The sequence below is a fragment of the Nilaparvata lugens genome, chromosome 1 (assembly GCF_014356525.2).
Source record: "Nilaparvata lugens isolate BPH chromosome 1, ASM1435652v1, whole genome shotgun sequence".
NCBI lineage: Eukaryota > Metazoa > Arthropoda > Insecta > Hemiptera > Delphacidae > Nilaparvata > Nilaparvata lugens.
In genome coordinates, this window is record NC_052504.1 from 67,734,909 (window position 1) to 67,761,467 (window position 26,559).

The window sequence follows — 26,559 nt, forward strand, 5'->3', positions numbered from 1 at the left end:
TTGAAGTGAAAACAACGATACTCACATTCATAAAAAACCCTCAGATTATGATACTGAAAACCCTCATAGATAGGATACTCACTTTTGAAAGACACTCAAGAGACTTTTAACAAATTCTGTTATGAAGAATTGATTATTTTTGGAGTGAAAACAACGATACTCACGTTCATAAAAAATCATCAGATTGTTTAACGAGTTTTGGTTCCAAAATGACTGATTATTTAACCCTTCAACAAGCACACTTACATTCATATGACATCCTCAGACTGCCTGACGAGTTCGGGCGTTTTGGCGCAGTCGTCGAGCCGGACCAGTGAGGAGTTGTTGAGAAAGTGGATCTCGGCGGCCGAAGACACGTTGCTGTTGGTGATCTGCGGGGGCGGCGTGCCGCGGGGGGGCGGCGTGTGGCCGTGTGACGTCCTGGACGGAAAGAGAAGCAGCAGGTGATAGCAGCAGGACTGCAGCGTCTTCTTGAAAGCGACGCGGAACTCGCGGTTGAAGTAGGCGTAGATGATCGGGTTGAGCGCCGAGTTGAAGTAGCCCACCCAGAACACGGCTGTCACCACCGCCTGTGGACAATGGCATTCGGCACCGCACAGTGTTGTTATGATGTACCTGAAAGTACACAAGAAGCAGCTATTGATCACACGTTGTCATGGATGGAGCATTTCTAGTAGCATCGACAAGCTTGGAGAATAAAAAACATTTCCATCTTTCAGTGTGATGTGAAGAATATCAATATTAAATAAAAATGTCTTGATATCAAAAACTCGAGTTGATTCATTCTTTGAATTTGAAATTGTGTATAAATCGAATCATAAACTCCAAATAACTTCTGGACTGTTCATTTTAAATTAAGGTTTGGGTGAATGCCTTTTGTTTTCACCATGATTGTATCTATTGTCTATGGATAAATAAATATTGTTTTCCCTGATAACTATGCGTGTAAATGGGAGAGCAATGCTGTATTAGTATTGCAGCAACCTGACAATACAGTTGATCCAGTGGTAACAGTAGTTGATAGTAGTTGACAATACAGTGGAAAAGTTTTGCCGTATTCGGTTAAAAGTTTGATATTATCTCCTTCGTCATAGTCATAATAAAACTTATAAATCGTAGCGAGTTTTCAGGAATACTCTTATGAGAACGAAACTGCCCCTCCAATACCAAATCAGAATGCATAGTAGTTTCCCTATTAGAAAGTAGATCATATTCATCGTCATATCAATATTGATCATATCCAAAAGCATTACTCCTCCAAATTTTTGCTTATGGTCTAAAGAAGAATCAATCAACTCCACGTTCATGAGAAGCTTAGAAGAATCAGATCCTAAATCGTCATTTTCCACTTTTTCAAGAAAGGTGGAAGTTAAAGATTGAAGAAAACTGCCCTCGAAAACTTCTATTTGTACTTTCAAAAGCACTTGAGGAGAACTTTTTCCGAAGAAGTAATTCTGAAAGCTTCCATTTTCTGGCAAATCAAGCTTTTCATTGACTGTACCAGCCGATATTCAAAATTCAGTAGAATTGTTTTTTTCTCGGTATATAATAATGTGAATAAAGATTCGTCAACCATGAGGGTTTTATGAACAATTTTTTGAAATACATCAATCAGTTATTTCCAGTTCCACAATAATAGCCCTCTAATGAGCTTTATTGTAAATTCAAATCAATATTGTACTCAATGCTCCTCAAATTCCGAAAACAATTCCAATTCTCCGAACGATCAGATATCCCAGCAATCCCTTTATGATTTTGAGTTAACATAACAGACATGTCGATAATGATGTCAACTGTTGATACCTACATGTCCCATTATGATCGGCAACATCAAATAATAATGAACCATGCTGTGGTCAGACTAGCCACATGAACCAGTACCTAGTACCTAGTCCTACTAGAGAGTAACATCACCAATTTAGCCCTGTAGGTACTGTTCAATGGGTTCAAATTGAACAACGCCCACAGTCAAACGAAACAGAGGACAAGCTCTTGTATCACAGAATAGGTGTCACATTCACAACATCTTTGCTCAATGATTTCCATTCCTCTCACTCTGTATATGTCACTTGCAACCTGATATGAGATTGATTAGAAACTGGATCATGGGAGATGACAGAGCATTTGATGATCCCATCACCGGTAATACTGATTGATTACAGATTCTCCGTGAATAATAGTTCATCCAAATTACTCCATATTTGTTTGTTGTTGCGCTTCGTGTTTCATGAGATATTTTTATTTTCATCAACTTTACTAAGCTTCATGAACTATTATGACGTTGATTGATAGAAAACTAAAAGATGATTGGATCTATGCTCAAGCAGGGGCAAAACACATTCCATGTTACAACTTAAATTTTCATGTTTTTGAATTTCCTTTATGTATATAGAACTCTGAACGCAAATAGGGTTCAATCGAATTTGTCATTGGAGCTATCTCATTCACATGAAATCTGTTATCATTTCATATCCTAGAGTCGAGAAATATTCCATCAGTAGAGTCAGAATGATGCCTTCAAGCATTTCTACTGGAAATTTCACTCTCTTATGATAGAATATTTCATTCAAAACATGTTTACACAGATTGATCCATTTGAGAGAGGAGAGAAACATCTTAAAGAGTTCATGCATTGCCAGAGCAGAGAGTACATGTCATGTGACCTTATAAAAAATCCCAAGTATGTGAGAATAATGATATTCTTCAATCATCGTCCCGTAATCATCTATTATCAACGTACGTACATATATTTGTACGTACCCGACTTGCTTTAAACTTTTTTCATATTCAATCTTGGAAATTCAATTCAATACTTCATGTATTCAAATGATAGTTCAAATAATCGATTCAACTTCTTTACTAATTCAAATTTAGTTAATTTAAAAGCTGCTCTTAATAGAGAAGAATGTTCCTCTGTGTATGAAAAGAGGGATGTTGATGAACAGTTCAAGTCATTTCATAATACCCTCCTTCATCATCTTGGTGTTCAGTGTCCGGTGATAAAGAAGAAGAAAAAAGTAGGAAATGATAATAAAAATAGAGATATCAGAAACAGGGTAAATTGGCTTACTCCTGAGGTTGAACAGATAAAAGCACTTCTAGACATAACTAAGAATAGGATTGATCAGGGAGCTGCTATTGATGATAATCTTCTAAAAAGAGTTAAGCAGATATATCACAGTAAGATCATAGAGGCCAAGAGACAGTACTATGGTAATATAATCAAAGATTCTTCAAACAAATCTAAAACAAGCTGGAATATAATTAATAATTTTAGAGACAAAAATAAAGTGGCTGAGCATGATATTATTCTTGAAGAAAATGGCATAAAAATTGAAGAATCTAAAGCTGTAGCTGAGACTTTAGATAGGTATTTTATTTCCATGGCTGAGATGCAAACCAATCAATCTTCTGTTGAATTTACACAGCACAACAATATACCACATAATTATTTTGTTCTCTTTCCTACAAATAAAAAAGAAATTTCAAAAGTTATTAAGGGTTTGAAAATGAAGAATAGTGTAGGTTATGATAATATTCCAATGAAGGTGATAAAAAGCTGTAGTGATGAATTAGTTGAGCCACTAGTTTTCATTTTGAACTGTATTTTTCAGTCTGGAGTTTTCCCGGACGCCCTCAAGATAGCCAAAGTCATAGCCATTTTCAAAAAAGGACATAGAGCTAGCAAAACAAATTATAGGCCCATATCTATATTACCTGTTCTCTCAAAAATTTTTGAAAAAATTATTCATAATAGAATTTTAAACTATCTGGAAAAATTTAAACTTTTGAGTGAATGTCAGAATGGTTTTGTAAAGGGCAAATCAACAACTACAGCTGCAATAAAATTTATTGGAAATGTTATAGAAGAGATTGATAAAGGCAACTATGCAATGGGGGTACTACTTGATTTGTCTAAGGCTTTCGATAGCGTAAATGTCAATATTCTCTTGAAAAAGCTTTCTTCACTGGGTGTGAGGGGTGTTGCTGGCAAATTGATTAAATCATATATGTCCAATAGGATGCAATATGTTAGTGTATGCAATGGAGGATATAGAGCGAGCTCTGATAGATTGAATATAAGCACTGGAGTCCCTCAAGGATCCATACTTGAACCTCTTTTGTTTGTTCTCTATATTAATGATTTGCAGCTCTCAATTCCCAGAATCTCGGATATCACACTTTATGCTGATGATACTTCCTTGTTATTCCATAGCAAAAATATTGTTGACCTTGAGATCACATCAAACTTATTCACAAATCAAGTTGTGCAGTTTTTTAATGAATGCGCCCTCTCTGTGAATCCAAGTAAAAGCCTTGCAATTTAATTCGATTTAAAGAAGACACATCCTTTTGAACTAGCTATTTTTATAAATGACAGCATTGTAGAAAATGCTAATGTAGTTAATTTGTTAGGTTTAACTGTCGATGACAAATTGTCATAGAATGAGCATGTGGATAGGGTGGTGGGTAAAATTAGTAAGGGACTCTTTGTCTTAAGATATATTGTAAAGTATGTACCATTAAACGTAGCAAAATCTGTATACTTTTCTCTGATTAACACTCATCTTGTCTATTGTATTGAGCTTTGGGGAAGTACATCTATTGGAAACACTCAAAAAATTTTCATTTTACAGAAGCGTACGGTATTTGGCTAAGCTTGATCACAATCACCCCTGTAGAGTTGCCTTCATAGATTTAAAAATTCTATCTTTACCATGTATTTACATCTACAGAGTTGTTCTTTTTATTGCTAATAACTTAGACTCATTCAAAACTAATTCTGATATGCATGTCTATAATACACGAGGTAGTGACAATCCATGTATTGTTCAGCATAGATTGAAGTTTTCCGACAAAGACCCTCGAACCTATGGTCTGAGACTATTAAATAAGCTACCTAGATCTCTGTCCATGTCATCTGCAACTTTTAAAAAAGATCTGTATACTTTTCTTGCGGAGAAAGCATATTATAGTGTGGAAGAGTTCCTCACTGATAGATAAATATTTTTTATTTCATAATGTCTGTAGTATTTAATACACGTGGTTGGATTGCTGGCTGTGACATGCTTATTCATATGACATTCTCTAGGCTATTTTGAATTATTCTGACGATATATGTTATGTTTTTGTGATATCTTTTTATAGATTTTGTGTATTGTTTTACAATTTATTGTAAATATTGTCTTTTGACTTTTTGAATTATTGTAAATATTTACTTGGCCTGTACTTTCTTGTATTGTTTATGGTTTAATAAATATCTAATCTAATCTAATACTCCCAAATCTAAAATCGTTCAACTGTTTATAAAAAAAATATTTAATTGGTTTTCAATATAATTATGTGGTTCTAAGGTTTTCCAGTGTAGCACACTATATCTATCGAATCGACGATAATTGAATAAAAATAATGATTTTGAAAGGAGTGGAGAGTAATAATTACTTTATATAATATATAAAGTGATTATTACTCTTCATACATATATTATATGTATGATATCTGATATATTTGGAAATATCATCCAAAGGCCATATTTCACATCACATGTACTCAATGTTATTTCACGCCTTAACGAGAACTCATAGAATATTCAGGTACAATGATGTTCATTTCATACGGGATTGTTGATTTTAGCACAGGAGATTGTCTGGAGAATGAAAAACAAATGCAACATTTGTGGGTAGAACAGTAATTTATCATCATGGCGGTGTTGGGCTTTGATTTTTAATTTACGCAATCACTCATCTTTTTTCTATTCTGACGTGCTTTTTGAGCGATTGATTACCTAAATTGTATAATAGAGATAACCATGATCGACTGAAATTTTCTTCCATTAATATTCAATGTTTATGATACTTTGCTGAAACATAATATTGTCGGAATAGCATCGATCACGCTGCTTGACATGTATTTGCTATGGATAAAACTCTTTCCCTCATCTCTCTCCCTCATCGCACACTGGTGAGACACTGTCTCAGGACACATTCTGTACTGGTGAGACTAAAATATAGCATTGATCTTATACCAATCATACCAATTTAAAGTTATATGAGAAAGGATTGCTTCAACTTTTGTTTTATTGAAGATATTTTCTTAATTTCGTTGTGAAGTACGTTGATAATGTTCTCATCACGCTTTACTGTAGAGTCCTTCGATAAAAGGTTGTCCTCAGGCTTGAAAACCTTTAATAATTTGTCTTCTCATTCATCCTCTGCTTGGATAACCACTCTTTTAATTCAGATTGTCTATAGTTTAGATGATTCAATAGTCGGAAATTAATTTCCATCAATCGATGATATCTTTTGAATAGGCCTATAATAGATTTGATATTAATTCGATTTTCTAGCACAGGTTTCATTCCTAGTTCCATGAATGCAATACTCGCAAATTGATTTTAATTCATCAGTAACATCTTTCAAATAGACCCATAGTGGATTAAAAATAATTTGATTCTCTTCTAAGGTATCAAAGACAGAAGAGTTGTTTCTTTGTAAATGTCTTTGTGAAAGTCATAAATAATGGAGAATTTCAAACAAAATTCATTTCATGTGATGAAATCATGAATCATTGGGTATATCTTCATATTAACTTATCATTAGTGAATCATAATCATGATTATTATCATTCATAGTTGAGAATGATATTGTATGAATAATTTATTAATGAAATCACTCGATTGGGATTGGTTATTAATAACAATAATTATTTAGGAAGTAGAAGCTTACATAGAATATTCTTATATTTTTGAATAGCTTCCATCTTATCCAATTATTTCGTTTGTTTCAAATTCAACTGAATTACAAGATTTCCCTGAACATGTTCATTGAAATACATTAGATTAATTCTTAAATGAATTATACAGGTATTTTTGGATGAACTAAGGAATTGTTCCATATTCATGGACAATTCCATCTTAGTATCACTAAAACAATAAATACGATCACCATGATGGTAGACTTTGATGTCCAATTCTCAAGCAAACATTTTGACTCTCTCACTCCTATAATTAACCTAGTCTAGATTTAGTTCTTCAGTAAACACAAAAATATAAACTAGACATTGAAATTATATCATCTAATTCAACTACTAATGTATTTTCCAAGTAAACAATCTATTTTAGTTATGGTTTAGTTGTAATATTGGCTTTCAGTTCAATAGAATTTGGATATATTTATTAGTAGAATTTGTTTGAGAGTTATTATAACAATCAATGAACTATTGAATTGGATTTGGCTCAGAGCCAAAACAGCTGTTTCAAGACACTTAGTTGAAACTTGCATCTTATTCTAAAAATAATAACCCCAGCTATTAATTAATATTTTGAAGCTTTCATATCTACATTTCCATCTTCTTACGACAAATTCTCAATAATGTTCAATGATTGAGTCTAGTTTCTTTCTAGGAATAAGAAAGATGTATTAATGATAATTTATGTAATGATTATATGAAATAATCAAACTTATTGAATTATCTTCATGAGAGACTTCAAAAGCGCATGAAACTGTTGATGATGGGATTGACAGTGCTCTTTCAAATACAACCCTCAATTATTCATGATATGTTCAGTCATTGATCAATATTCAGAGCTATGAGAGCAAATGCTGGATGTGAATATTGAAAATCATTAGCAAGAATTACGAGGTTGGCTTTTCAAAAGGTTCTATTTAAGAGCAGACATGAATTCTTTGAAATCTGTTGATCAATAGTTTGAGGCAAGCAATGCTTTTGAAGTGGTTATTCACAGCCATGATGGGGGGCGTGGGTAGAGCGTTGCGCTCATTTGAAAGCTTGAAACCCTGAGCGCGGAGCGGATGGAACTTTTCGCAGATTAGAACTTTTGAACTTTTATTAATTTTCATCTCCCGTTAATATTTGCTTTTCCCATATCGAACGCTGTCAAGTGGCACTTCATTATCACAAGCATCCAATTTCAGTGAGAGGAATCGGCTTTTGTTTCTGTTCTGTTCAGAAGATTTCAAGCTTCCGCCCAGAACAATTACAACACCAACAATCAAATTTTGAAAATGAATTACTATCAGATCTCGTTAATAAAATGCCCAGTACGGTAGCAATGTTATCTCGCCATTCGTAGACTGGAGATATCGTTTACTTGAAGAAGTGAAAAATAGTTATATAATTAGTTCCAGTTTCTTAATCTTGAAAGAAAACAGCCGTGAAACAACCAGAATGTTTTGGATTATGAGGAACTCGGCATGGAAAATTTTAATAATGATCATTTGAAACTTTCATTACATTATCTCCTCCCTCACAAACAAATGAGTTCTTGATGGTTTCCAATCGAGAATACTCGATCCTTATTTTGAATCGATTTATATTCCTTCATCAAATTCACTATTCTTTCATTATATTTCCCAATAACTTCCTCATTCAACTCATCATCTCTAACTCCCTCATGAAATATTCACGCAATGTTATGTCTGTAGAATATCAAATTCAGTTCAGCATCCTGGTATATAAGTTCCACCATTATAATAGTCAAAGAAAGGACACAACTAATAGAGACCGAAATATCGAGATTTGAACGGAGAAGAATAAGATGAGATTTCCAGTTTCATTTTTCGAGTATGAAGCTGCGATTGGTCCTTATTATTCTAAAGGGTTTACATCAAAGGTCTCTTGTACGTTCATACCAATCTCGCACCATCGCAGCGAATGAATCCTTTTCCTTCATCTCCCGTTGTGCTCCTGCTTGAGGCAGTTCTTGCTTTCTCATAAGTCACAACATCCTGTCTGTGGCCTAGTGGCTTGTCAAGATTTGACGATGAATTATTTGGCCATAAATTGTACAGCTGTTACACAGTGAAGCTAAGGTGTGAGGCCGGTTGCCGACTTATTGAGCCCTTCCGCCCCAATTTCAACAGTGCTGTGGCTGCATGGCTACTCCTGCTCTGACTTTCAAGCAAATAGCACCTCAGTTGACCTCGTTGACCTCGATCCCAAAATGTCGGGTGTATAGTCACGATTCATTCAAATGACCCATATAAGTTCAAGTTGTCCATTTGATATTTGACTGTGATATATCTTGTGGACTTGAAAAAGCAGGAATTTCTCATAACTTAGGAAGCACTGGAATGTTGCTGATTAGAAACATTCTCCAGCACAGCAGGACACCACTGTAGTAGTATGAATGTGAAGGATGACTGAATGATGGATCCGTTATTTTTTCATGGAAATTTTATTACAAGAAATGAGAGTGTCATCTTTACGAGACAGACACTTCAAATTTCAATTGTAATGCTTGAATTTTCACAATATCAATAGCTTTTGTAACCAATCTCAAGAAAAAAATTGATCTTTGCATAACCATCTCTCATAATACTATTGATAGAAATCAAATCCATGAAAATGACTTTCAAAATCTAGTTCAGAACAATGTGAACCAGCATCTTTATTGTCAAATTAATTTCAACCAAAAAACAATGATATCGTGTTAATCAATATTATACTTTTGTTTACAGTAGTGGAAATATCACACAGCGCAATCTAGATCATACGACTAATAATTAGAAGAATAATATCATAACATTTTCCCCCAATTCCAACCATTGCGTGGAAAACTTATTCGCTTTAATCGGGCTATTGTAAGTTTACTCATTTTGTAAAGTTATTTTGGCAATAATTGGAAAATTATTTTTATTATGATTATATTATTACAAAAATTGTAAGAGTATTTGTAATCGATGTTTGAATGAGTGATAATAATATATATTTTTATTAATTTGCAATACAAATGAGACTAATGTGATAACATTGATAGATAAAATAATAAGGTAGTCCTTGTGCTATTTTTCTTCCAAATTTGTAGGTGACAAAGTCCAAGATGAGGTTAGAATTTCATGTGTACAATTTTCACAAAATTCTAGTCCAAAATAAACATGAAAACTATAAGTTTTGAATTTAGATGGCTTGAAATAATAAATTGATTTGAAATATTCCACTTAATTAACACTTGTGACTAATAATATTGAGTTATTTAAGAAAATTTGTAACCATTGAAGAAACACAAACATGTAAACACTGTATATAGATTCAATATGAATCAGACATCAACATAATGATTTTGATTCTATCAATTATAAAATTAAATAAAACTAAAATAACTACTATTGGACAAGGCTCATTTGTGAAAAGAAGAAGAATGAAAGAAGAATTTGAGTCAAGAGGAAGAACGAAATGCGCTTGATCAAGTCAACACATCCCTGTTATAGTAGTTTAATGATAGTATTTATTTTTAAGCACTTCAATATTTTTCCGCATTCTCCTTAATCAGTTCCGACTCATGCTTGTGACATACCAGATACTAACTTGTTGTATTTTATCTAAAGTGCTGTCACGTTATTTTTTATAATTAAATAACGATTAGCCTCCTGCTTGGCATCAATCGGTAGAGCATGAAAATATTTTAATAATTATAAAAATCAGGTCGTGGTTTTTACTAGGATATAGTCTCATAAAAATCTTTATATATATATATATATATATATATATATATATAAAGCTTATAGCCTACAGTATAGAGGAATAAAAATAAATCATACAACATAAAAAATTTGATACATATATTAACAAATATCTCAAAAATATATAGAGCGACAGAAATATATAATATAAGACAAAACAATAATCGAAATCAATAAAATATCACAGGCCAATACTATTCTTTAAGTTCTATAGCACGAAATGCTACCATGTGCTTTCATTTTATGATCATATGCATTTATTTGCATGCAGCTTTGATATCAGCTTGCTGATACTTGTCAACTTGGACGATTCTATTTAGAATCTAAATTTCTTAAGTCAGCATGATAAATTGACAAACTAGTAATCCAAATACATATATTAAATTCTATAGTTTCTAATAGATTTCTTTGTAATAAATATATTTTTTGTCTCAGGGTGCGAGATTCGGCACCTGATGGAATAGATAGATCAATTCATCTAGTGAATCAGAGCTACATTAAATTATCGCAAATTATGTTGTAGAAATTAATGATCATATAAATAATATATTAACAGCCTAGATCTTAGTATTCTTTGATTGATGGATCATTTGATATATGGACTGATTCGTTACTATCCAATAAAATACCTTTTATACTATCTTTACTTGCGCAAGTATTTTTACCAAATTCTTAATTTATAAAAAACCCTTTCGATGAGCTAGCTTTGATTCTTATTTAATTTCGAAGCACTGAGGGCGCCCTATCACTATTTCAATATTTTTCACTCACATGCCGGAATTTTCTATGAGCTGCTGGTGTCGACCCAAACTCCTGGTGGTCCTGGATTATTGTAGCCGGAGTCGTCTCTTCCAAGGGGTTATAAAATTATTCAAAAATGACTTTTGCTTTACATTAGCATCACAAAGTCTTATGAGAAAATTTAGTAATTCAATTTAACTTTAAATTATTAAAAGGTACAGTAAGGTATTGCGCTCTATAATTTTTGGTGACCTCTCATGGTGGTAGTTGGCAGGCGAGTGGTGGTTCTCCTCTCTCATTTTTACAATTTTCATTTCCGATTTCCAAATTTACATAAAATTTAAATATTCTGTTCCTCCGCCATTCAAGGCTCAAATAGATCGTACCAAACTATTAAATTATTACTTATGTTACATCTTTCATAATTTCTTTGCCTTCGGGCCGTATACAAAATATAAACTGTACAACAATAATTTACAAATTTTTATCATTTGTAGAAATATATACAATATATTTGAACTGGCTCACTATTGCCGCCTATCAATTGCCACTATTTGATTGGTGCATGCAAATTATTACAGTATTCATGCGCCCAGTAACCTCCTACTTCCTTAATACATTTAATTATTTTTGTTGGGGTTTTTTAATATGCCTTTTACATGCCAAGTAATTTTATAAAGGTTATAGATTGATTCCTAAATTACAACAATCAGCCACGTGTAACGTTTAGTTCCTCAAGTTGCATACTTTTTTGCCACAATAAATTTCTGCCAAGGTGTTTGGTCAGATTCTATGTCGTGCGACTCGGTCAATCATTAGGTCGCCGATCAGTAGATGTTTTATGCCTAACCTCAAATTTCCAATATTCTATATAATATTATACCGGTAGCAAAAATTATTTCCATTTCTATTAGGCTGTTGTACAATTTAGCCAGGATGTCTGATATTATCTAATCTTTAACGTTATCATCTTTGGCGATATTAGCCTATTACTTCACTTAGACCTATAAATCTTTCAACTAGGGATTTTTATTTATCCATCCAAATTTAAATACGTTACAGTGCGTACAGATTCACGCGCCGCGAACATGAGCAATTCACTTTTAATCAGCTGATTATATCTGTATTTTTACAGAAACGGTAAGATACAGATATAAAAAGCTTGGCATAAGCTGATTAAAAGTGAATTGCTCATGTTCGCTGATTATTCTGTATTTTTACAGAAACGGTAAGATACAGATATAAAAAGCTTGGCATAAGCTGATTAAAAGTGAATTGCTCATGTTCGCTGATTATTCTGTATTTTTACAGAAACGGTAAGATACAGATATAAAAAGCTTGGCATAAGCTGATTAAAAGTGAATTGCTCATGTTCGCTGATTATTCTGTATTTTTACAGAAACGGTAAGATACACATATAAAAAGCTTGGCATAAGCTGATTAAAAGTGAATTGCTCATATTCGCGGCGCGTAAATCTGTACGCACCTTTGGACTAACGCTGTAATTTAGACAAACTTGTTTTATTGTACTGACCAGAGGAAGAAGGGCAGCCAACAGGCGAGGAAGGCGCTCATAATGATGCCGAGTGTGCGCGCCGCTTTGCGCTCTCGCTTCATCTTGCTGCTTGCAGCGCAGGGCCGCATCTCGCCGCTGCTCGTGTCCACCATTGTTGCCGTGTCGCTGGGGATTGTGCTCAGGCCGGCCGCCGAGATGCCGTTGATCTGAAGGTGCTTGTTCAGCAGCGCTGTTGCCACTTTGCTCCTGAAACAACACACATATTATTTTCACAAATAATACATAGTTATTGTTAAGGATTATATGCCATCTATTGGTAATTGTGTAAACTACTTCAATCATGGAAACGCAAGTCATTTCCCTCTCCTTTCCTCTTTCTTGACCCTGGCTGTGTGCGAACCAGTCCACGTGTGTTCACGGATAGACGTTCCAATGTCAACAGTCAACACATCGTGTCAACTCGCCAGTTCATGGCTATTTTCGTTATACACCTATTATTACACCTTCAACTCAATTTTCCTTAAGTTTCAAACCTATGTTTACAGTCGTATTGCTCAAACGTTAATAAACTCAGTCCTCCGTAAATCCTCATTGTGCGATCTCTCACAGTTATTGTGCTACATAATTCATAATATTTATCCAATCTATTTGTGACTATTTTTTATTCTATTTACTATATATTAGTCTATTAATTTATCTTATTTATTTATAATGAAATAGATGAATAAAACACAAGTTATACTTAATCCCGGTTTCTAAGACACTTATAAAATCTGATGATCCATGAAACCTATATTAAATTAATGGGTTGAATGGTATATATATGATTTAAGAAGGATGTTGATCCATTCTTATTCATTTATTCATACTCTGACTACTTTGGTAGATTTTAAAGTTAAGGAGATGATATATTTTCATTAATGTTACAGTAGTAAAATGTTCTGTTTCTAATCTGTCATAGAATTGAACCCATGGTTCAGTTGTGAGTGCTATTCGCATATTTCGAACACTTGAAGGTTTGAGATTTTGAAGTGAGTGATATTCTTAAGATCCCAAGAAAGAAAATGGCTTGAATAAGTTGGAAATAAAGATGGATTATTTCTCTACCAAGGAATAAAGTAGTCGAAGGAGAAAGGATTCATATTCATATTATGGTAGTCATGCAAAAAAGTTGTTATTACGAGTAAACAATGAGAATGCATAATCCTAATATAAGCTATGGACATAGAGATTCATCCATACAGTTAAAGGCTCTAAAGATAGAAATGCATCTGTTTGACAATAGCTTATCGGAATTCAGCGAAAATAGTAGCAAAGAATAAAGAATGAGAAACATTGATATATTAGGCTAAATCTGATTATAAATAGGGATAAAATATAGTAAGCTATATTTCGCACCTAGGGTGGAAAATGTGTATTTGCCGGTTCGATATCGCCGTTTTCAAGTTCTAGAATCAGCGAAAGATGTTTTCCAGGACGTGTAGAATTCCGATAATGGAGGGAATCTTTATTTCACGCATTTAAAACATCCTGTTACAATTATACTGTTTTCTTCCAAATTCTCACTCATAAGATTCGCAACAGTTAAAACTATCAAACCATTATTCCAAGTATTTGATTGAAGACGTAATTTTGTAAATCAGCATTGATGTAATTCGAATGGTTGTTGTGGTTTGTCATTTTTGTAGCTCCCCATTTTTTATATTCAAGTGTTATTACTACCAAGTTATATTAACAATGAATAATTATTATTCAACAATTTTTATGATTCCGTTTCTATAAAGCAAATAGTATCACAAATGATATGAAAATAATTATCTCGTTTCCGAATATAGGCTAATCGTTTTCACAATTTTCCTCTCCATCGTTGAAGCAGAAACAATTGATTTCATTATCAAGAAGGCTATTCTTTCTTATTGTTTTCAAGCGATTTCTAATTCATTTATCAATTTCTCAGTGCTGACTGAATTAAGATAGAAAAAATAGATTGATAATGCTGATGTAATAATCACATCTATTATCTAAATTTATAATTGAAACTAACAGTTTCGCTATTTGAAACCCATTTCTTTTTTGGAAAATGCTGGAAACTATTCTGTAATAATGATACTGTGCTGAAACCTCAGCCGCTATCGTGAGGAAACGAGTCACTTGATGAGATTCTGATGTTTTGTATTTTTACTGCTCTCGCTGTCTCGACTAGGTTGCTTGCTCGCTGCAATCATAATGAGTGAAGATCGTGAAACGCGTCGTCTCCGCCGAAATGAGAATCGGAAGGAGAGCCGTGAAACTTCATCTGAAAAACACTTTCCAAGGGAACGGATTTGCTTGAAAATATCTCTATAAGCATCAACTTCATTTCTAACTCAAGACTCTCAAATGAAAGAGATCCACTTTTTCCGCAGAGATTAAGTTTTCTCATTGAAATGAACTGAGTGGATTATCATCGTTAGGTAGCACCTTCAGTGAATGGGTGACTTTTGATTAAATATTCCTGTGCTAATGATGGATGCCCACAATAATATTTCTATGACTATATAACTCAATGATGAGGGTGTGAGTAAGTGAATGAGTGGGATTCAATATAGATTCACCAAAATGACAGCTGTGATGGAAATTATAGCCATAGCTAGAGAAGGCATAACTGATGGTATGATGGCACTATGAACCAACTATCAAGAGGCGGCCCTAGAGTTTGCGGGGCCCAAGGCGAAGTTTAACGGTGAGCCTCTTTTAATATCTAAAATAAATAATTGTCAACTATTCACTTAAAGTAACTGTCACTTGACATGACTTAGTAAAAGTCACTTAAGAATAAAAGTGCTGATTCAATGAACAAGAAATAAGTTTGTACTATAAATTTATTATCATCATTCGCAGAGGAACATATGTATTAGGATATACATCGATTAAGTTTTTCTCAATCAGTAATTTAACTGCTTCACTGATTTTTAAGTCCACAGGTATGGTTCGGCAGTACATTTTCAATTTTTCACATAGTTCTTCGCCGTCAATGTCGGAGTTAGATGTAGTTTCTGTCTTAAATGTTAGCGTCTCTTAAAGTTGTTTATTCAGAATATAAAAACTTTAAAATCTCTCTATCAGATTTGTCCTTCAATGAATTTGGTCTATAGAGATACCCAAATCTCTCTTCATAGTTTTTAAGCTCAATAAATCCCAACTTTCAGTAATTTTATCAATGAGAATATAGAAAATATCTGTTCTGAGAAGGTCTTCTGCATTTGAGCTTATATCATCTTCTCCTTCATAAGAAAAGCTTGATTTCTTTTTTCTATGTCTAATTTTCTTGAACTCTTTTTATATACTAAGTTCTTCAGCAATCTCATTTGCACTGACCATTGCAGAGACTAGGCCATTATTTCTGTACTCAGCCAACCAAGATAGAAACTTATCGAAGTGATTTATTGCTGATCCTAGGTCCATGTCAGTTCTTTGCCACATTTTACTATGTAACATATTTAAATCTGGGTAGATGAAAAGCCCTAACAGAAATAGTAATAGGTCTAAAAATAAAGTAATTGGCTAATATCGCCAAGCAGATAATAAACAAGATTAGATAGCATCAGCTTGTTCTGGCTAAATGGTACAAGAACCTAAAAAGGATTTGAAGGAAGTTTACTACTCATAAATAGATTATTTATAAAATATTTGAAGATTGAGGTTAGGTAGATGTATTCACAGATCGGTGACCTAGAGATCGATCAAACCGAAGAACGTAGAATCTGACCAAACCCCTTGGCAGAGCTTTATTGCATTCGGATGGTGTGCAATGTGAAAAAACACCCGTCCACGTGGCTAATTATTAGTTAGCATGGAATTAATATTAATATATAGAATATCAACTAGCATGCAAAGGGCATAAATAAAAAACCAAATAAAAATAATTTAATGTATTCAGGAAATAAGAGTTACCAGGCGCATGAATACCTAATAAAATTTGCATGCACCAATAGTAAAACGGCAGTTAATGGGCGGCAACTGTAGGCCAATTCAAAATATTTATATATATTTATATAAATGTACTAGATTTTGTGTAAAAATTTGTGTAATCTATGTTATCAATATGGCTCGAATGCAAAGAAATTATTAATCATATAATCTAAGCAATATTTAGCATTTTTTGTAAGATCTATTTGAATTTAATGGCGGAGGATTGAGATATTTAAATTTTATGCTAATTTGAAAGTCGGAAAGAGGATCTGTAAAACTTGAGAAGGAAGAACCAGCACTCGCCAGCCAAATGCCACCATAAGAGGACCCCAAATATTTTAGAGCGAAGTACCTTACTAATGATTTTGTAAAAGTTAAAGTTAAAGTAAATTATTAAATTTCTTAAAAGACTTCGTGATGCTATTGTGAAGCAGAAGTCATTTTTCATTTTAATTAAATTTATAACCCCTTGGAGGAGACGATTCCGGCTACCATATTCCCGGACCGCATGGAGTTGGATCGACATCGGCGGCTTACAAGAAGATTTTCGACACGTGAGTGATTAAATTTGAATTAGTGATGGGCGCCCTAGTGCTTCGAATTAATCTGATGATCAAAGCTAGCTCGCCGAAAGGGTTATTATAAATTGAGAAATTAATAAGAGTAATACTTGCGCAAGTAAAAATTAGTATTAAAGGTATTTAATTGAAAGAAAAATATATAGATCAATATTTTAGAAATTTCTATTTAATCAAAGAAGTACGAAATCTAGGCTATTAAAACATATGCATATAATATTTAATTTTTTGCAATACAATTTGCGATAATTTATTATAGTTCTAATTCACTAGATGAATGGCTCTACCTATTCCGTCAGGTGCCGAATCTTGCACCCTGAGATAAAAATATATATTCGATACAAATAAATCTACTAAATACTAGAGATTTTAATATATATATATATTTGGATTATTAGTGGCTAATTTATCAAGCTGATCTTAGAGCACATATTTTTTGATTGAATTATCCAAGTCGACAAGTATTAGCAAGTACATGTCGCAGCTACATGCAAAGGAATGCATATGATTTCAAGATAAAGGCACATGGTAATGATTCGTGCCACAAATCTAGAATATAAAGTTTAGCCTGTGATATTTTATTGATTTCAAATATTGTTCTATTTTTTATATTATATTTTTATCGCTCTATATATATATTTTTTGCCTCGACTGATCTTTGCATTATTTATGTAATATATGTATAACTTTTTCATGGTGTGCAATTTATTTTATATTCCTCATCTCTATAGTATAAGTATCATTTATATATATATATTTATTATTATTGAATTACAAGAGTTATAGGAGAAGCCCATATCTAGGCCTATCAAGATTTTTTAAGACTGAATACTATTAGAAAAACCACGCCCTAATTATATCAAATCTCATGCTTTACCGACTGATGCCAAGCAGGAGGCTAATCGTTATTTTAATATAAAGAATAACGTGACACAAAGACATGTCGTGCCAACGTGGGACTGATGATGAGAGCCAAGCTCATTGAATAATTATTGGAAATAAGTCAATAACCATATTGAAAATTATAGATAACTTATACGAGTTGTGAGGAAAACTGGCGAAGGGAAATTTGTATTACTTTTTGGGGAATCAATAGCTTTAAATAAAGAGAAATTATATGTTTTAAAGAAAATTTTTTATTATTGTTATTGTAAAAAGAAAATATATTTTATAGAGAGAGCTATTATATTTTATGGGCCTAAACTGCTAGTCAGAAATCAATGAATAGTATTATTATATTATAAGAGCTTAAGTAATAAATAGGTTACCTGGCTTGTAATGTTCATAGGCCTATCCTCATTTGTGTCCTTATTAATGCCTTGTTGGCCAAAACTTTCACTTTTTTAACAAACACTTGACACTTAATCCATTTTTAAAATATGAGTCTCTTTTCGTCCACGCAAAGTAAGGTAGCAGACACACTGCAGACGGCGATAGTAGCGGAGATCGACGCTGAGGGGGGCGCGATGGAGTCCAACGCCCAGATCTCTTCAATCACCGCCAAGAATCCTGTGAACAGTAATAAACCGTTAAATGTCTCCCAAGAAGCAATAAGAAGGGTTATAGTAGAGGGGATGATCAAGTCATTTTCTAATAGTTTAGAAAAAACAATGACCATGGCAATGAAGGACTTGAAGGCGGAAATGAAGGAAATGCGGGAATCATTGAAGGATATATCGGTAAGAACGGGTAAGGAAACTGCGGACACAATATCAGCATCTACCGCTGAAAATCAAGAACTAATTACAACCGATTTAACAGCAAAAATAGATACTGTCACTTGTGAGTTAAACGAAAGAATAGATAACCTACCAGCACAAAACACTTCGCAAATTCATGAAATAGCTCACCCAAATTCTGATATAAATCAAAACATAATACAACTTAATTCATTGGAGACAGCCGTTGGAGAACAGCAATTATTTTCATCTGAATTAAATGCCGAAGTAGTAGATAATGAAACAGAAGCTTCTAGTCATTGGAAACAGGCCCAAGAGAAGTTAGTACAACTTGAAAGTCAAATACATCAATTTCCGCACGAGAATATAGAGCCTATTCCCATAGCAACGTTTGATTCACTACACAGTTTCAATGAATTAGGCCGTTTTGACAATACAGACCGCTATCTCCAACCTAAAGAATTTATAGATCAGATAAAACTAGTTCAATCATTAACACCCACCTCTTGGAATTTTTGGCGTCTTCGTTTGACTAGTTTATTGATTGGCGAACCCCTGATGTTCTTTCGGAGTAGAGTCCATGAATTTACATCATTGGATGAGTTTGTAGCTGTCTTCCTGGAACAGTATTGGAGCAGAAGTAAACAGTTTGACGTGCTAGCGGACATTATCTCATGCGATTTCAACCCTAACTTAGATGGTGCATGTACCACTTTCGTCACTGCCCTACAGTTTAAAAATTCTCAATTGAGCGAGCCCATTAATGAATCGGCATTAGCAAGTATTATTTTAAAGAAGCTACCGTATCAAGTTAGAATGGCACTCGCCACACAACCCATTACTGATTGTAAGCAGCTGATAAATCATTTATATGGTATACAGTCTGCGATGGCAATATCAAACCACCGTTCAGACCAGAGATACGCACAAAATCAACATAACTCAAAATTTAATCAGTATAACAGCCAAAATTATGAATCAGTACCATATGATTGCTCACGATCTACCCCTCAATTTAAACGCCGCTATAATCATAATCAAAATAACAGCTGGAATAATAGAAGTTTTCAGAATCGTCAAACAAACCATTATCCACAGCAAACCTATGAAAGAATTATTATTATGGCCATGATCGATTTAACACAAATAATGATTACACTCAGAATAATTATAATAGAAATTACAAACCGCCACCTCATCAAATAAGTACAAACTACACATTAGAACATGCGTCCAGATCAAATCACCAAAAACACAGAACCCAACACCCAACAACCCGCCACCAGATATACAGAAAACTACAGCTAATAAACCAGGACTATATGATACCCCCGATATAACACCTACAAGCTCCAATGAAACAAACAACGAAAATCAAGAAATTTCAACATCATACACCACCTTTAGAAATGATTTACCGAAAATAGTATTAGAAGAACAAAAGCCAATACCAGATAAACCACCACCAAAAACCGCCGCCCACCATGCAATTAAAACCAGCCGCAAGCAACAACCCATTTTAAATATTCTGTTTCCCACCGAAGAGCAACCCGCCACCGAAGAGTCACTGCTAAATATAAACAGCCACCAGGATCATGCTATAATTCAGGAGTTGGTGAATACAAAACAAATTGAAAATGTAACAGATCCGCGCACAGAATCCATGCACCCGCACCAATGGACACCACCGAAGCGCACCAACGACGGGAAGGAGGACCCCATGGAAGAACGAGAGGACGGACTACCGGACAAGAGGAGCGACCATCGCAAGGCCCGGAGACGGAGGCGCCCGAGGACACCCGACCGGCATCAGGACGAGGAGGACGGCATTCGGGAGAACATGCATCGCAAGGCCCGGAGGCGGAAGAAGCGACGAAGGAGGAACCACGCGCGCGCATACCGGCCGCATGCACGGTTCAAACGCCCGAAGAGGACACCGGACCGACACCGAGGAGGACAGGAGCGGACCGACGGCGTGCATCCGCGGCACATTCGTTTTAAAGGCTATGATCAGCGATGTGACCGAAAAAAGGAATCAAATAATTGGAACAAAAAAGGAACGGGTAACAAAACAACTATTGATTCATGCCGGGAAAATAATGGAGTGGACTACTTGTGGAGGTTAATTAAGGATAAACGGTGTTTGAAAAGAAAGGAAGCAGTAAAAAGTTATATTAATAAAATGGAAGTAAATAGTTATTATATGATGAGAGATTATATTGTTAAAAAGTTGATAAATGTTTGGATATTGTGTGTAATGATAGTTATGGCTGTGATATGGATAAAATACTGTGTTGTGGATAAGATGAAAATATTGTATTGTTATTATTAAATGAATCTATGATTGATAATTGGAAATTTAATATTATAAAATGCTTATTGTTGCAAGCTTAATGAGTTATAATGAGCCGAAATCAAGAGTATTAGATGAAAATAAAAGGAAGGATGAGTTAAGAGTACAGATTGATTGGAAAAAGAATGGATTGAGAGGAACTACAATTAATGAAGCTTGGAATTGTTTGAAAAAGTACACAAGGTACAAGGGCTTTAAATTTATGATGAAAAAAATATCAATTAGGACAGCCTCAACAAACAACAACCGGACAGCAGATAACCGAACGGCCTACAGCAACAATCTACAAACAAAATGCAAGAAGATGCAAGTAAATCACAACATTTCTACAAACCATATCACAGAATTTGAAATAAATATGATAAGAAATCAAGGAAAACAACACTATCAAGCCAATTACTAACCTTCCTTAATAAATTTAATATTGGTATAGGACCTCGTGGCAACAATCCAATGTTTTAATTCCTTCCAGCCGTTAGAAGCCTGCAATAAGGAAAAGAACAATTTTTAAATATGTAATTAAATTATATACATCAGATAAAAAAGGACACAAGCGGGGATAATAAAATTAAAATTTGTTAATTACCTTTTTAAGAGAAAAAATTGAGCAGTTAGGTTAGTTATGAAAGTCGATAGCAAATTCTGATGTAACATGTAACACTATGAATTGTAGAACAGCGAACAGCTGACCAAAGCCACCCAAATCAAATGAATGTAATATCTGTTGAACATATGTTTATAAAAGAAGTACTGTACCCAAAGAGTTATTTATTATTGTTATTTATTATATTTATTAATGTCGATATATTTATTTATATGTTTTTATATTTATTACTTTTAATTATGCCACGTTTGTTACCTGAAAAGACTTAAAGTGAATACCAGTTACCAAAACCAAAGAGCCATTAGCAAAAGAAAGTATTGTACCTGATGTATAGAAAATTATTTATATTAAGACCTAAGAAATACTATAAGATATAAGCCCAGAAGTTTATGAATCGAAATTATTGTCTAAAAGGAATCATTTATGAGAATTATGAAATGTGTGTAGTTAAGTTGGCGGCCCTGCAAGCGGCGAATTTAAAAATTACTGTGTTGTAAATGTTGTCAGGAGGAGTGCGTTTAGAAGTTTATATTTATGATATTTTTATGTGTGTTGAGGAGGAGAATTTGTTATTGTTTTTGATAAAGGTATAAAGGAGATGCAGCAAATATGTCTGCGAAATGTGATAGAAGTAGGAGAGTATAATTTATAAATAAAGTATAGTGTATATCAATGTATTGAAGGGTGGGTTTTCATTAAAAACATTGTGATTCTCAAATATTTTGAATTCAAACCCAGGGGCGCGTGTAACATATTTAAATCTGGGTAGATGAAAAGCCCTAACAGAAATAGTAATAGGTCTAAAAATAAAGTAATTGGCTAATATCGCCAAGCAGATAATAAACAAGATTAGATAGCATCAGCTTGTTCTGGCTAAATGGTACAAGAACCTAAAAAGGATTTGAAGGAAGTTTACTACTCATAAATAGATTATTTATAAAATATTTGAAGATTGAGGTTAGGTAGATGTATTCACAGATCGGTGACCTAGAGATCGATCAAACCGAAGAACGTAGAATCTGACCAAAACCCCTTGGCAGAGCTTTATTGCATTCGGATGGTGTGCAATGTGAAAAAACACCCGTCCACGTGGCTAATTATTAGTTAGCATGGAATTAATATTAATATATAGAATATCAACTAGCATGCAAAGGGCATAAATAAAAAACCAAATAAAAATAATTTAATGTATTCAGGAAATAAGAGTTACCAGGCGCATGAATACCTAATAAAATTTGCATGCACCAATAGTAAAACGGCAGTTAATGGGCGGCAACTGTAGGCCGATTCAAAAATATTTATATATATTTATATAAATGTACTAGATTTTGTGTAAAAATTTGTGTAATCTATGTTATCAATATGGCTCGAATGCAAAGAAATTATTAATCATATAATCTAAGCAATATTTTAGCATTTTTTGTAAGATCTATTTGAATTTAATGGCGGAGGATTGAGATATTTAAATTTTATGCTAATTTGAAAGTCGGAAAGAGGATCTGTAAAACTTGAGAAGGAAGAACCAGCACTCGCCAGCCAAATGCCACCATAAGAGGACCCCAAATATTTTAGAGCGAAGTACCTTACTAATGATTTTGTAAAAGTTAAAGTTAAAGTAAATTATTAAATTTCTTAAAAGACTTCGTGATGCTATTGTGAAGCAGAAGTCATTTTTCATTTTAATTAAATTTATAACCCCTTGGAGGAGACGATTCCGGCTACCATATTCCCGGACCGCATGGAGTTGGATCGACATCGGCGGCTTACAAGAAGATTTTCGACACGTGAGTGATTAAATTTGAATTTAGTGATGGGCGCCCTAGTGCTTCGAATTAATCTGATGATCAAAGCTAGCTCGCCGAAAGGGTTATTATAAATTGAGAAATTAATAAGAGTAATACTTGCGCAAGTAAAAATTAGTATTAAAGGTATTTAATTGAAAGAAAAATATATAGATCAATATTTTAGAAATTTCTATTTAATCAAAGAAGTACGAAATCTAGGCTATTAAAACATATGCATATAATATTTAATTTTTTGCAATACAATTTGCGATAATTTATTATAGTTCTAATTCACTAGATGAATGGCTCTACCTATTCCGTCAGGTGCCGAATCTTGCACCCTGAGATAAAAATATATATTCGATACAAATAAATCTACTAAATACTAGAGATTTCAATTTATATATATATTTGGATTATTAGTGGCTAATTTATCAAGCTGATCTTAGAGCACATATTTTTGATTGAATTATCCAAGTCGACAAGTATTAGCAAGTACATGTCGCAGCTACATGCAAAGGAATGCATATGATTTCAAGATAAAGGCACATGGTAATGATTCGTGCCACAAATCTAGAATATAAAGTTTAGCCTGTGATATTTTATTGATTTCAAATATTGTTCTATTTTTTATATTATATTTTTATCGCTCTATATATATATTTTTTGCCTCGACTGATCTTTGCATTATTTATGTAATATATGTATAACTTTTTCATGGTGTGCAATTTATTTTATATTCCTCATCTCTATAGTATAAGTATCATTTATATATATATATTTATTCAATAAAATATCAATTTATAATACATTGGATTAAAGATCAATTGTATTCAATCACTCTATTGGTTAACAGCTCTCCTTCCTGTTTCACCCAGAGCTAGTTATTTGTAATTATTATCTTTTCAAAAAGTAACTTTCAAAGAAACCTCTAAGAACCCAAAAATATTACTTTTCTCAAACTCCGCTGATGATAGAATTCATGGTGAAAATGAAAAAGAAAACAATCGAGGCTGCTTTTGTTTCTTAAAAAAATCAGTGCAACTTACTGTTGGCGAGTAGCGAGTAATTAATTGTCCGGTTATTGCATTGTATGATAATTTAGATAGCCACATAAATATTGTTGGGAAGCCTTTGAGGAATTTCAGTGTTGGGAGGAGTGGGCTTTGATAATACTATAGTGTTGGATGATTTTATCATCTTAGATAGCCTACGTTCCTTTTCGAATATTTCCTTTTGAATAATATTCGACCTATTATTTCCTTTTGAATATTATTCGAGCTAATCGAAAACTCCTGTTCAACTGTTCCTTTTATGATGAGCACAAGCCTTATCGAAAGAATAACATATTGATTGAGAACAAAGTTCTAGAAGCGATTCTAGTTCAATTCATCATCTTTCACAGTGAATGAGAAGGAATATAGTCATCGGTTTTTATGAATCTCATTGAACACAATGAAACGTTTGGTAGAATAGTTATATCTGATATCTCATGTTCGGTTTGTATGACCCATAAGAAATTCTATGGAAAAAACTGAAATTAACTCTTGAAGTTTCGCACAAGATTAATTAGAATTAATATCAGAAATTGAAAAAATGTATGTGGTTGTTTTTGTCATAATCGTCTAAATGATAATTGGACTGAGCCCTAGTGTACTTTCAGCTTCCATCCTATACTGGAATATGCTTGGTTATATACGACTGTTATTTTAAAATTCAGGATGGACCCGTTTCTGTTTATATAGCACTTTATTCAGCTCTACTCGAAATATTGCTCCCCAGATACATCGATTTCCAATACACTATTCTCGTGAATTACAATTTACTGCTGCAATGAAACAGTTTTTCACAGGAATAGTCTTCAGTGCAGCATTATATAAGTGTAGGACTCAGTCTATGCATATCACGAAAAACGTTACTTTTTGTCAATAGTTTCGTTTCATTGCATAACAGCAATATAACTCCCATCCTTTTTTCAAATATTCCATGAGATGGAAAGGAATACACAAATTTTCATTTCCCATTCGCTGTATGTCATTGTCTCTATTGTTGGTATTCCTGATTTTTTTATCACCTTGCATGATGTTTTCTGTTGGAATCATGTCTTTGTGTGCTTGAAATATTTGAAACGATTGAATGAACTGATAAATAAAAAAGAGACAAAACTTGAAATGAAATGTTCATATTCCTCTGATTATCTAATTAACTTCAAATAACCCAATAATCTCCTCTTTATCCGTCACTACGGTTTAATATTCGAATGAATAATTTTCAAGCATAGAACTATTTATTACTCAGTAAGAAGATTATTATACACAATATCACTAAGGATTACTTAATATTATTCAAATATCACAATATTACTTGAATATTACTTAGTAATATAGTGACTATTCTTTGCGTAGTTGTAACGTTTTCCCAAGCTCCAAGTTATAGTACTCCAGCTACTTTCACTTTGTCAGATTCAATTTTGTAATATTTTACTCGATATTCGATATATGTTTGTCATGGGTTTCCTAAAGATCTAAAAATGAGAGATCACGTAATTAATCAATCTCCTTTATTCCCTGCATGGGAAGGAATCATATCCGCGAACAAGCACAAGTAGGGCGAAACTTTATTTTTATCGTGGTTCAAAGTGAAACTTCAAATATTTTTGCAATTGTCATCGAAGTTTCTTGTATGATATCGTGTTTGAAAGTTCTGATAAATTCAAAATTTTCAAATCTTTAAATTCAAAATTCAAATCTGATAAATTCAAAATTGTAATCGAGTCATCATATCTACATAGCCTCTAGAGTCTAGACAGTATATTCTTAATATCATAATAATTGAAGCTCATAGCAGTTTTGAACAATCCCCTGTAGTTTTT

The 26,559-nt window shown here is 33.4% G+C and overlaps 1 protein-coding gene across 2 annotated transcripts in view; it reads right to left on the bottom strand.

Moving 5' to 3' along the window:
* The window catches only part of LOC111063046 (octopamine receptor beta-2R-like), a 216,069-nt gene that overhangs the window by 12,596 nt on the left and 176,914 nt on the right, over nt 1–26,559 (bottom strand). For both annotated transcript variants that reach the window (XM_039440855.1, XM_039440847.1), the window contains 2 exons: nt 12,757–12,984; nt 247–615 (listed from right to left, as the gene is read on the bottom strand). In XM_039440855.1, the coding sequence (XP_039296789.1) occupies nt 249–615; nt 12,757–12,984 (595 nt within the window). In that variant the 3' untranslated portion in view covers nt 247–248. The remainder of the gene's footprint in view (nt 1–246; nt 616–12,756; nt 12,985–26,559) is intronic.